The sequence below is a fragment of the Xenia sp. Carnegie-2017 genome, unplaced genomic scaffold (assembly GCF_021976095.1).
Source record: "Xenia sp. Carnegie-2017 unplaced genomic scaffold, XeniaSp_v1 HiC_scaffold_16, whole genome shotgun sequence".
Taxonomy (NCBI): domain Eukaryota; kingdom Metazoa; phylum Cnidaria; class Anthozoa; order Malacalcyonacea; family Xeniidae; genus Xenia; species Xenia sp. Carnegie-2017.
This window is the reverse complement of record NW_025813469.1, coordinates 8,010,268-8,023,937: the sequence shown is the minus strand read 5'-3', so window position 1 is coordinate 8,023,937 and position 13,670 is coordinate 8,010,268. Positions and strand designations below refer to the sequence as shown.

The window sequence follows — 13,670 nt, the reverse complement described above, 5'->3', positions numbered from 1 at the left end:
TATACACACACATTATACACTATACACACTATACACAATGAAGGGAAAATAAAATTAATCCATTACCAAAATTCAATTGCATAGCAATCAATATAAAAAAAAAACTATATGGAAGATATATTTACATTATTTTACATAAACTAACTATCAATTTATTTCGGGAAGTTATTATTCAATGCCAACAATTTAAGCGGCCATATGTAAAACGCCCCTTTTTCGACAAAATCTCCATCAAACTCTGTTGGACAAACTGGCTTGAGTTTACAGTTTGGCATGATGTAACCAATGACTATGCCAACATGACTTTTTGGTACAGGGCGGTTGTGCAAAGTTTTCATAGAAAATAATGTGCATAAAGCTTGAGGTATCTTGTCTTCATTAAAAACCACTAACTTTGAGCCTTCGCCTGATAAAAATATAAAATACATTTTTAGATAATGTATGTCTTGTTATAAAATTGTAGAGAGACAATATACTATAAGACTTAGGATATCTTTTCTTTTAGGGTAACATACATAGCTATTAATAAAATAAAAGCATTTAGCAAATACACAAACTTTAAATGTTTGCAGTTTGCTGTTGATTCGTTTAATAGTGGTGTGATTCCTATTTCTGTAACAAAATAATTTGTTTTTTTTCTGAACACCTAAAATGTCGATGTTAGCTATAAGACGCTATACATTTTTTGTACTTTTGTATGACGAACTAAAATTTGTTATTGCAACAGTAAGTACATTGGTACAAATAAATACTACAGACTGAAGATAAAGAAACATTTAATACCTATTTTAACTTTCTTCTGATAAATACTTTGAGTGCACGTTAAAATTTTTGGGCTCTTCGAAATTGGTTCTTCATCTTCATCAGGTTTGTTGTAGCTACAAAACTTTTGAAAATACTGTTGTTCTTCGTTAGTATTGTTACCATTACTCTCGATAGTCTCAGCAATGTCATTAACATCAGTGCATCCGATTGTAATAATTGTGTTTTCGTTTGTATCATTAGAGTTTTTCTTCGTTTGGTTAAAAATTTCGTTGACGTTGTTAGGCTTTTCATTGATTTTGCAAGCGTTTTTGACGACGCTGTTTGGGTTTTCTTTGCCGTTGTAAACAGGGTTTTTGTTAGCGTTTTTGGAGTTTTGGCTGTTGTCGTTATGGTGTACGTTTGCCTTGTGTGGGTTTTCGTTGGGATTGTTCGGGTTTTTCTTGGTGTTGTAGGGGATTTCACAGTTGTTGTCAGCTAAGGTTGAAGAACTTGACTGGGAAAATTCGTCCAATGTGTTAGCGTGTGTTTGACCAACACTTTTATAGCTCATTTCTCCACTTCCATCTCCCCTAGAAATATAATGTAATGAGCATACTGAAAACTGTAAGTCTGTAACCAATACCATGAACAATAAAAGTTGAAATAGATGTTCTGCTTCAAAGACAAAAAAGGATATAAATCATATAATTTATATCGCTATGAAATGTAAGCATCAGCAAAAATGCTGGCTCTTACGTATTTGTTATTGTTTTTGTATTTGCATGCTTTTATATTGTTGGTTGAAACTGAAAGTGTAGTTAATTCAGAATACATCGAACGACAAACATGGATTTTGATTATTAAGTTAAAGCTAGTCTTTCAAACTAGTAGCTGTAGAATACAGTAGGATCATTTCTTATTGTAACAGCAACACTACTACGAGAGAATTAGTTGCTTAAGTGGATCTTTTTCATGGAAATGGAATACGAACAATGGAAAAGCCAGCTCACAAAGTCAGGTCGTCTTATGCACATGAAAATTTTACGAAAATGATTGACATTGCAAGTATTACGATTTAAGCCCTATTCACACGATACGATTAAGATTTAAGCCCTATTCAAACTGAGTTCGGTCGATTTGATCCAACCCATCTCAGAAGTGGAAAAAGTCTTGCTATGCAAATATTTTCGCGTTCATGATGGCAGAAACAATCATTTTCTAAAGAAATGAACAATGATAATGTAAAATTTGCATAGCATGAACAAATTTTCCTGCTGGCTTCCCCACTCGCAATATATAGATAGAAGACGTTCCTTATAATCATTAACTCCTAATTTGATTTTTATTTTTATTCAATGAAAGCAAAAAACGTTTGTTCATATAGTTTCTGTGGTGGAATGGTTATCGCATGTGCTTAACATTTCAAGGACATCAGTTTAATCCTGATAAGAAACAATAATTGTTTTTTCTCACTTGTTTCCGTTCATACAAACAGTATTAGAAATCAGGAGGGAGTGAATATTGAAAAAAAATTTTTAAAGTAGAAGTTTTGACCACTAAAATCCGCCATTACCACCATGTTTTTGACCACGTGGTCCAGGCCCCTTTGCCCCTCCAGGTTGTATAGAGCTCAATGGTTTTACCTGAAAATTGCATTTCCGTATTCTATCTTCTATGCTTTGTACAAATAAAAGTTACTCTTATTCTCCGTGTCTTTCTCCCTAAATCGTCGTCTTTCGGAAATTTATGAAGACAAATGTCTATCTAGTATTCGAACAAGCAAGAGCTACCCATCTATTCGGCATATTTTATCGATAAGTACTGAGGCTATTACACGTGTTTCATCCACCAAGACACTTAATGTACTTGTGGATGAGTGCATCACTTGGAAAAATCATTTTAAAAATGTGGCCAAAAAAGCTGCCAAGGGAATTGGCGTACTACGTAGATGAAAAAAATACTTGATAAAGGCACGCTTAAAGTAATATTTAATGCTTTTGTATTGCCACTGTTTGTCTACTGTTCTTTTTTATGGAACAACTGATCCAATAGTTTACAGATTGTATTACAAAAACTTCAAAATAAAGCTGGCCGAATAATTACAGGTGATTGCTATAAATCTGCCTCTGACTCTGTAATAGCTGAACTCTCTTGGGACACCTTAGAGGCAAGGAGAAAAGTGCAATTACAGAATTTAATGTTTGCAAATAATGAAAGGCAATTCTACAGATTATCTTCGACAGTTTTTCTCAATACGTACGAATGGAATGTATGGATTACGAAATGAAAATCACGTTCTCAACTTGCCCAAACCAAAAACAAATGCCTTAAAACTTAGCTTTGCATATAAAGGTGGAAAGGCTTGGAATAACATTGAGGATAAGGAAAATATCTATTGCATGCATAAACTTTATAGATTTAATATTTTTATTTTTATATAGCTCATACTTTTTTTTGTTTGTTTATTTTATACCTAGATGCAATTTCCTTTTAAATTTTATTTTATCACGCGGCTATCTAAAAATCAACTTTTTTATTTTTATATGTAGTTGTATTTTAGGATACAAGTTGAGATACTCCCGTGTTTAAATAAATGTAAATAATAATAATAATAATATTTTGTAGTTTATGGCTACGTAGTTGTAGGAGAGAGAGCACTGCGCATGAATTAACCAGTTGTGCTGTACATGTGCACCATTGAGCACGCTTTGGCTATCGCTCCTCGTGGATTTTGCATTTTTTGTATTAGAAGAAGTTGCCTTTACCTTGGAATTTAAGAAGCTAAGTTATTCTTGTCTAGTTGTATTTACGTTTTGATTTTTTAGTGAAAAGATGTCTGACTACGAGCTTACTCTTGACGCCCAGCGAATCACATCTCCAACTGAAAGTTATTCTTTGATTAGTATGTTTTCTGCAATGCAAAATACCATGGCATAAAGCAATAAATAAATCAGTGCTTTACAACCTTTGCGCCTAAACAAAAGTATTCCTACTGATGTCGTGTAAGAAGACTAAAAAATGCCAGCCTCAGACAAAGGGGCAACATACCAATTTCAGAGGAAGCACGTGCGCCAAACTGAGAAAAAGATTTAGATAATTCAGCCACTGATTGCCTTCAGTCAATCATGGGACAAAACTGTAGGAGTTAGCGTTCCAGATATATTTACTTCAATAGCCCGGACAGTAATTCCGATGTCTCTCAAAATTGCCATTTTTGCAGATGTTTAAGCTCAAAGAAGTAGTTATCATTACGAAAGAGAACTCATTTTCACAAAAGATGTTTCTTCGGGAGCTATACTTCTTGTTTTTCAAATAAAAAACTTCAGTGATACGCACTTAACTATTTTTATGCCTATCTTACCGAGAAGTTTCAACAATTTATTGTCTATACCCTAATTATCATATTTTTCTTTTCTTAATTCCGAGTGGGTGGTTTAATGTTTTCTTTATATTCGCTCTAGTCAAATAGACATAAACGTTACATAAAGTGTATACGTATGCTGTTTCATCAAAAAGAAGATTGACTTAGAAAGCCATTTTATTGCTTCGCAAGGTAAGCATTGACATTAGTGTTGTAGCTAATTTTCGTCTTTGTGGCATTATTGACACATAGTAAATGCGTAGCAAGGTCATAATGAGAGTTAATCTGACTTTGGGCAAAAAATACAAGCAATGCTTGTGGAATGTAGTAAAGCGTCTGCTTGCGTTACATTTTCATCAGTAAGACCATTCAGGTAAATGCAATAGGCACATAATCGTCAAAGTACAATCTTTGATTAATTAATATTTGTTAAGAGCATAAGAAATATTTTCTACAAACAATACGACACAAGCATCTTGAAACTTATTTATTATGACAAAGGCAGCTGCCATATTATTATACGGAATTAGCTTGAGCCCGCTTAATAGCTTTGGCAAACGAATTCTTGTACTCTTTACAAAACTTTGATAAAAAGTTATGATGTAGTCAAAAATAAGAACCTGAAGATATTATACCCAAGGAAGTTTCACAAGTGACCACCAATATTAGCTAAATCTTGTCCAAGAAGGTACGACGCACTTATAAATCGATATGTTGAACATGTGTTTGTCGTGTAGTAAGTAGTTTTTCGTATTATGTATTATATTGCTTGGATCATTCTGATTGAAGTATTCTGTTAGTGAATTAAGAGAAAGGCAGAAAGCTTTTGAATTTGTTTTTCCTGAACCTATGAATTATACACATCTGTGTGAATTTACATAACACGAAAATAAACAACGAACATCAACTTATGCGTATCATATACAAGCAATATCATTAATCACGTGCGATCATTCACTTTGTGCAAAACCCTCGCTTTAAAGAATTGAACACATTGATTAAAGATTATTTGCAATCGGCACATGATTTTCAGAAAGAAAGTGCTTTTACCATATTATTAAAATATGTAGCAACAAATCTTACGGCCTCATACGATATCATACATTTATTCTCATTTACGTCACAAAGGATTTTGAAAGACAATGAACATTTGATAATCTCGAATTTTTAATCAAAAAGTAGTTTTCAGACAAAATAATTATGAGTTTGTCGTTGCTTAAAAAAGGTCGCTTAGGAAAAGCAAAAACCATTTCAGACGACTGGCATACAGTAAAAAGCACGTTTTAAAAATCTCTGACATTACTTAACGTCCATAACATATTGCTTGTACTATGATCATTTTGGCTCATTTGTACAAAATTTATACATTTTCATCATTAAAGTTTGTATTTGTTACGTAATTAACAAAATTAAAGTTTGTATTTGCAAAAATTAATGATAATTGGAGCAATAAAAACGTACATGCATAGGCAATGTTAAATTTTGCATCCCGCCACATGTCACAAAGCTTTATTTAAAGGACATTGGACATATATTTTAAGTTAGGCTTAATTAACGGGAAATATCGCATAGACTTATAATATACCTTTGTTAGTTCAACAATGTTTTTGTCTTCATGTAACAAAGGTTTTTCTAACTCCAATTTCAAAGTCTGCGGCCATTTTGATTTGTTTTGAATATAATGTATGCAAATTTATGCAATGCCGTCACACTGGGAGGCATATCTGGTAACATAATATACTTTTATATGTGTTTTGATGAAGTCAGTGTGAATTATTCTTAAAAAAACATTTTTTCGCACTTTTTTACATCATGCACATGCAATATACATAATGAAATAAAAAAACAAATATAAGTTATATATTTATATATTCAGTATACATATTGTATGGTTGTATCGGAGCTTGTTCGTGTCCATGTTCATTTCCACTCGAAGGAGATCGTAGACGATGAAGAATATCAACAAATATGACAGCTAAAGCTTCATGAAACATATTCGCCAAAGTCTGAGAGATGATTACAAATAGAAGAAAGTTATAAGAATTGTATTTTTGTAGACAGCAGATTTTGTTGTAAATTGTCATGTTATGTTGTGTAGTGTGTGACTGTGTCATATTATAGATTAGAAGATATAACGGATATTATGTTGATGTAAAATAGTATAGTCATGTTAAGAGAACACTTCTTCACCGCAATGTGTCATTGCGGTAGGATGTAGGTAGAAACGGGATGGCAAAGTTGCGAGTCATATGTAGACACCCAAAAACCACTTCCGAATAATTATACATAAATATAGCTTGCAGGCGTTGGTTCGAGAGTTCGGAAAAGTTTTAGTTATTGGTGTATGAACTGGTCACACAAATTTGATGAATTAGAGTCGTATTGCAGAAGGCAGATTGCGCGAAAGATTTCAGCGATCATGTACTGCGCAGTATATGGATGTTACAGTAACAACAAAAATAATTCTGACAATTCTATTCATTTTTTCACTTTCCCAAACGGCGTAAAAAATACAGATGAAAAAAAACGAGAAAAAATTTGTATTGAATTTTGTAAAAGAAAGGGTTACAAACCTACAAAGAACTCGACTATTTGCTCTCTGCATTTTGAGAACGATGCCTATATACCATCTTGTTCACCGTCTTTTTTAAATTCAATTAACTTCTTGGGGAAAAAGAAAGCCATGCTAAAGGGTGATGCTATACCCACATTAAATAAACCCAAGACCGCAAGTAAAGCTGAAAAACTAACTGCAAAGAGTCGATGCACAGGCAGTCACTCGAGAAGAAAGGTAAAATGTCAAAAACTCTTTAATATTTAGGAAAAGAAATTATTTCTACTTTCACTGAAACTTGCTAAGTTTAGTTTCTGGCTATTTTGCTTCATGACAGGATATTGATGCCATGGTAGGAGAATACATAGAGAACAAATGTGCCCCAGTTGAAGAAGAAATTGTAAACGCAGATGCATGGAGTTCTCGTGGGGAGGTTATTTTCCATGAGAACTCAGATTTAATCCAAACAACGCACCTTGCTAGTTCTGTGTCAAAAAGAAAAATTACACAAAATAAAAAAGACAAAGCGACACAAATTGGAAAGCCGTGCAGATGCTACAATAATCGAAAACAATTTAAAAGTGTCGCTGTTCAAACATTCATAACGGCAGAGAGACTAAAGGCAGACCTTTTTACAACAAGTGCAAAAATAACATCCACTAGTTCACAGACAGATGAAACAAAAGCCACTCTGGGTAGTGTACAGTTGCCATTTGGCACATCTGATATTGGTCTTGACGATAACAGATTTTCAAAAACTGTGGACAAAAATGATACAAATGAATTTGATCAGGAGCAAGATACAGATAGTGAAGAATTCTTACTTGGAGATACAAATACTGAAGACTCAGAGTTCGAAGACAATATTAACAGCAATGTAGAATCTAAATGCACGAGTAAGATTTTGCCACGCAACAAGCTTCCGCAAGATCAAAGGAAATTTATTGTGTTTGAAGATTCCCTGGTTGAATGTTTCGATCGCTGCTCTAAATGTGGTAGTAAATACCTTGTTAGCGTAGCAAACACCATTGGAACCTTTTCCAGAATATCCGTTCAATGCGTACTAGACGAAACCCATAGCTTTACATGGTGCACAGGCCCCTTGTGTAATAGACTACCGGTATTTCACCTGATGCTGGCCTCAGGCATCTTGGCCACATGGCTAGAATGTGCTAAGGTTCTTCGACTTCTCAGTGCATTGAAAATAAAATGTTTCACACGTCGTGAATTTTCAAGATTGCAATCGGCGTATGTTATACCTGCCGTGTTCAATGTTTGGGGGGGTGAGAAAAAGAGATTGTTACAAAAACTTAAAGGACAAACTTGCTGTATTGCGTCAGATATGCGAGTAGATAGCCCAGGTCACAGCGGGTTGTTTGTTTCCGGGACCTCTTTGGATGTCGATAACAATGTCATACTTGATACACAGATCATAAAGGTAATGATAGAGCCTATTAACATATTATAATGATCGTCTGAAAATATTCCGTTAATATAAAACAATCTTCTTTCGTATGATATTTCTCTATACTTTATCAATACTTAGAGCACTGAAGTCAAGAATTCCAACGCCATGGAGCTAGAATCCATCAAGCGTCAACTCGCATACCTTGAAAAGGGTGATGTTAAAATTACCAAGCTTGTGACTGACAGACACATCCAGGTTACATCTTTCATGGCTAAGGAGAAGCAGCTAATTCTCTATTTGTAAGTATTAATCGCTCAAATATGAGTGCATCAGTTGTGAATCAAATCACTGGAATTGTGAATCATGTGATAAAGTATGATGTATTTAAATTGAACCTTTTAGGAGAGAAAAAGAGGTTACTTAAACTTGTAAAAAAGAAGAAATTTTGTGCAATTAAGCCTTGGATTGGGGTAGCTACATTTAAAAAATGTATATCATGCCATTCCAGAGGAGTATGAGTGATACTTGTAGCTATATCTTAAACTTTATCTAACAGTCCATCATAAATCATTTGTATTGGGTGGCAAGCTCATTCAGCACTGAAATTGAAAAAGAAGAAAAGTGGAAAAGTTTGGCAAATCACATTGCTGATATTCATACTCACGAAGACAACAAGGTGTTTACCAAATGCTTGCATGAAGCTACTAAACGGCAATGGTTAAAAAAAGGTAAAGGGTAGTATGTAGCTCCTATTCATTCATGGAGACTTCATCACTATACACAAAAAAATAAGTGCACGGTGCACCTGTTCTTTAACAAGTCTCAAAGCATTTGCATGTATATAATAATCTTGCTTCTTATCAATCTATTCATAAGACTGACCTCTTTATACTTTTTAAGGTAGTGCAGCTCATAGGAAACTAACTGAACTTATTTCAAGACCAAGATTGATAAGTGCAGTAGTAGTATAGTACATGGGGGTTCGAGAGCACAAAAAGTGCTCTCATATCCCCCATGTACTATACTACTTTTAACCTTGGGTAAAAACTATCTTTAACAAACAATTGTTTCAAAGGGGGGTAAAAATCTCGACGTTACAATCTGTTGTTTAAAAATATGGAATCTATATGTTTTAAAAACTATCTTTAGAAATAAATGTTAAGAAAGCATCGTTTCGGAGAGGGCTCGGCAGCGCAAATTTTAGCGTAGCTAAAATTGAGCAGGGGATGGAGCCCTCGAGAATTCAGGCGACGATGGTGGGAAATTTTCACGAAGTGAAAATTGAGTCGCCCTGTGGTGTCCGAAGGACGACAGACATAAAAAATGCTCTTCAAAAAACCGTCTTTAAGAATTAATTGTTAAGAAAGCATCGGTTCGGAGGGGATCAGCAGCGCAAATTTTAGCGTAGCTAAATTGAGCAGGGAATGGATCCCCGAGAATTCTGGAACGGTGGGGAAAATTTTTCACGAAGTGAAAAATTCGGGTTTCCCCCCGTAGATTCGATGAATATTCGAAGAATATTCGAGAATAACAGAGGCTTAAAAAATGCTCTTCAAAAAACCGTCTTTAGAAATCAAGTGTTAATAAAACATCTTTTCAAAATTTGGAATCTATATGTTTTTAATCTGTCAGGCGCGTGTCTTTATGTTTTTAATAATGGTTGTTTAATGTAGCTAGCACATGTCACCAGCGCATTTTAATAATTTAGTGTTAATAATAAAATGTTATTAAAATATCAGTAGCAGCGCTTTATAGTCTACGTGGTATATTTGGTAAACTAGCGGTCTTTAACCATGGTCTTAAACTCAGCGCGTGGTATAAATATTCTTTAATAATCAAGTGTTAATAATTTAATGTTTTATAAATATCAGTAGCAGCGCGCTTTATAGTCTACGTGGTATATTGGATTAACTAGTGGTCTTTAACAATGGTCTTGAAACTCAGCGCGTGGTATAAATATTCTTTAATAATCAAGTGTTAATAAAGCATCTTTTAAATCGTTGTGTCGGGCGAGAAATTTCAGGCAACTAAGCCTGAAATTTTGAGCGCAACAATGTCATAGATGCTCTTTAAAAAACTATGGAATCTATATGTTTTTTTTAATTTGTCAGTCAAGCGTGTGTCAAATGTACATGTTTAACAATGTTTTATATAATTTTTGTTAAAAGTGTTTTTTACTAATTGTTTCAGGATTTTGAATCTTTTTGTATATCGCTTTTGTATTAATTACTTATTACAAACAGTTATGTGATATGTAGTCAAACATGAGGATTATTCTTCATCTTTAGGTTTAGCTTGATAGTTATCTTTAATAAATTTTTTTAATTTTTCGATTTCATCATTTACAAATTTTTTAGTTGATAGAATATTATCTTGTATAATAGCTCCGAAATTTTGTGAATAACCATTATATCTCATAGATAATGTAGATTGATGGTGTGAATAAACTTGCATTTTAGTGAATCCATTAAATGCTGCCAGCCATTTTCTTTTCCATTCGTCATAATCAATTGAAGCTGGAGATTTTTTTGGTTCAATAATAATATAAATATAGTTTAAATTATCATCAGCACAGTATACGTAATATAAATCTAGTAATGCATTAGCTATCTTTTTTTCGTTATCATTTGTTATTTTAATGATAAATTTTTTGTTAATCTTATCTACCATAATATCTAATTTAACTGTTTTAGAGTTATCAGATGGATTTATTAATAAAAGTGTAAATTCAATAAATGTAATATTATTAAAAACAATTGTGATAATATTTCGTTGGCTATCAACATTTGTGGTATAATTTAATTGGTTACTTTGATATACTACTTTACTATTTACTATATCATCTATTTCATTTTTTGTGTAATAGTTGGCTAATCTTAAATTTAAAGCATAATTATTATCAACTTGTGTTTTAGTATAATAGTTAGTTAAATTAGAAGTCAAAGCATACTTGGCATCAGCTTGTGTTTTAGTATAATAGTTAAATTAGAATTTAAAGCATACTTACCATCTGTTTCAGTCTTTGTATAACATTTACCATCAGCTTGTGTTTTAGTATAATAGTTAGTTAAATTAGAATTTAAAGCATACTTACCATCTGTTTCAGTCTTTGTATAATATTTATTTAAATTAGAACTTAAAGCATACTTTCCATCAGCTTGGGTTTTAGTATAATATTTATTTAAATTAGAACTTAAAGCATACTTACCATTTGTTTCATTCTTTGTATAATAGTTAGCTAATCTTGAAACAAAAACATATTTATTATCAGCTTGTGTTTTAGTATAATATTTTAGTAAATTAGAAATCAAAGCATACTTACCATCAGCTTGCGTTTTAGTATAGTAGTCATTAAATTTACCATCAGCTTGTGTTTTAGTATAGTAGTGATCTGATAGTTGTGTTTTATCTAAAGATCCTTGTATATTTACATTAATATCTGTTTTATCATGTCCATAAAATAAGCTCATTTATATTATTCCTCAGATTTTATATCCGGTTTATTATTTTATGTTCATAAACATGTTTAATAGTTGTCAAACTACCAGAAAAAAATCCTAAAAAAGGCAATAGGGGGGATACTTTTTCTACTAAACTGTACACATCTCGTTTTAAAAGGTCGTCTGATTTAAGCTGTTTTGTTAATTCTTTAGGATCTTCAATAGCATCAAACCCTTTTAATATATCTGAAAATTTTGATATAACTAAATCAGTTAAAAACTCATTAGCTTTTTGCAATCGTTTTTTCTCGTATTCAGTGTATAATTTATCAATAATTTTTTGACTAGCTTTTTTAATGTAAGCAACTGACTTGTCTAAATCACCATCTTCAGCTAGTTTAAGTAGTTGATCTCTTTTATTAAAACCCTCTTGCGGTTTATCTTGTATATTTTCATCACATACCGCGTCTTTGATAATATCATTTGTGGAATCAATCTCATTAATTATATCATTAATTGTTTCAGGCTCTTTACGCTTTGGCATATATATATATATAATACATGTTTTATTGCGGAATAACAATTTTCCATTGGTATGGGTATACAAGTTGGATTTCTAAATGTGCATACTTATTATTTTTCAATTTTTTGGTTATTTCTTCTATATCATCTTTCTCAACACCATAAAGATAATCATCAAATATGGTTTTCATATCATTGCGGTTTGTATTATAAAATGTAACTAAATAACTTATATTTTCGCGATAAGGTTTAGAAATACTAGTCAATTGCTGTGTAATAATAGTAGAAAGCCCATAATGACGAGCACTAAAGCCTAGTTTTATTAATTGCGATGTCCTATTTTTAACATCTAAACAACTCGCACAGTCATCAAGTATAATAAGACTATTTGTACCTTTATATACATCACTAACATATTTTAAAACAATATCTACCTGATCTTGGTCACATTCTACTTTAATTAAATCAGAATCATTTATATATTTCCATTCTTGATAGGTTTTATTGTATGATAACGTTGGACATAATAAAATAATGTAATCAAAATGTCTATTAAAGTTTTTTTCTAACATTCTTAAAAGAAAGAAGGTTTTACCGCAAGCAGTCATACCTAAAATAATCATATTAAAGGGTGTGTTCATTTATATATTACTGGTTATTCTAGTATTGAATACTTTGTAAATCATTATTAACAAATTGAACAAGAGCATCACTAATGACATAGATGTAACAGTTTAAATCTTTTGTATATGCTCTTTTAATTTCGAGAAGAATGCCGTTTTGGTATTAACGATTTTTTCCGTTACCAGCAATATTTTTTCTTGAAAGGTGCGTAGATCGATAACTAATGCAAATTTATCCTTATAGAATTTTTCAATTGTCATGAAGCAATCTATCGGAATAGTTCTATCAAAAAATTTTCTTGCTTCTTCATTAAAAGGTGTTTTATTCATGCCCTGGTTGAAAAGGCAATTGGGGGTGCCTTCTATGGTCACTTTAACTTCATCAATTAATGGAAATTCAAATTTTTCACTATCACTAACTGAATTTTCTGTGAATAGAAGTACAATACCTTTCATTGATTTTAGGGACATTTGCATTTATATTCTGTAATGTACTGACTTATCCCATTTTTCCTTTTTAAGAGGGTTATATGTTCATAAAATAGACTCCTCCTATAGAATATAAATTTGTTACCTCATGCAATTTCTTGATTTTCAATAGTTTCATATTCTAGCTGAATATTTTCTAATTCATAATCACCGATAGTTTGGCCACTTTGTGGATAAGGACTTGATCACTTTTGGTAATGTTATTATGTATTGAAAGTTATTATTCATATTGAAAGGACAATAAAGACCATGATCTTTAAGAATATTATCAATATTAATTTTTGTCTTGTACCATAAATATCATACATTAATTTATCTGCTACTTCTGTGAATCACCACTTGTTGCAGCACTATCATCTTTCGAAATGAGTTTTCGTAAATTTTCTACAAATACCATATTCAATAAGACCTTGTCTATCACTTTTAGGTAACCACAAGTCTTTGTATACACTTATAACATTATGTTCACTACAATCGTAAAGGGTTTCTCCAGCCACTTTAATTTGTAGTCTATGTTGTAAAATCTGAC

At 32.2% G+C, this 13,670-nt stretch overlaps 2 protein-coding genes across 2 annotated transcripts in view; both read left to right on the top strand.

The window, feature by feature from the left end:
- Window positions 1-4,214: 4,214 nt before the first annotated feature.
- Window positions 4,215-13,670, top strand: part of LOC124436905 — a 28,366-nt gene continuing 18,910 nt past the window's right edge. Inside the window, exon 1 of the mRNA XM_046986876.1 lies at window positions 4,215-4,297. The gene's annotated coding sequence lies outside the window, so the exon portion shown is untranslated. The remainder of the gene's footprint in view (window positions 4,298-13,670) is intronic.
- Window positions 6,373-8,980, top strand: LOC124435965. Its single transcript, XM_046985897.1, has 5 exons — window positions 6,373-6,896; window positions 6,997-8,097; window positions 8,206-8,366; window positions 8,470-8,795; window positions 8,968-8,980. The coding sequence occupies exons 1-4, from the start codon at window positions 6,450-6,452 to the stop codon at window positions 8,489-8,491; spliced, it is 1,731 nt and encodes a 576-aa protein (XP_046841853.1). The 5' UTR covers window positions 6,373-6,449; the 3' UTR covers window positions 8,492-8,795; window positions 8,968-8,980.

Coding starts and splice junctions, on each gene's coding strand:
- LOC124435965 (XM_046985897.1), top strand. CDS start 6,450: ATGAACTGGTCACACAAATTTGATGAATTAGAGTCGTATTGCAGAAGG. Junction 8,098..8,205: donor TTGATACACAGATCATAAAG/GTAATGATAGAG, acceptor ATCAATACTTAG/AGCACTGAAGTCAAGAATTC. Junction 8,367..8,469: donor AAGCAGCTAATTCTCTATTT/GTAAGTATTAAT, acceptor TGAACCTTTTAG/GAGAGAAAAAGAGGTTACTT.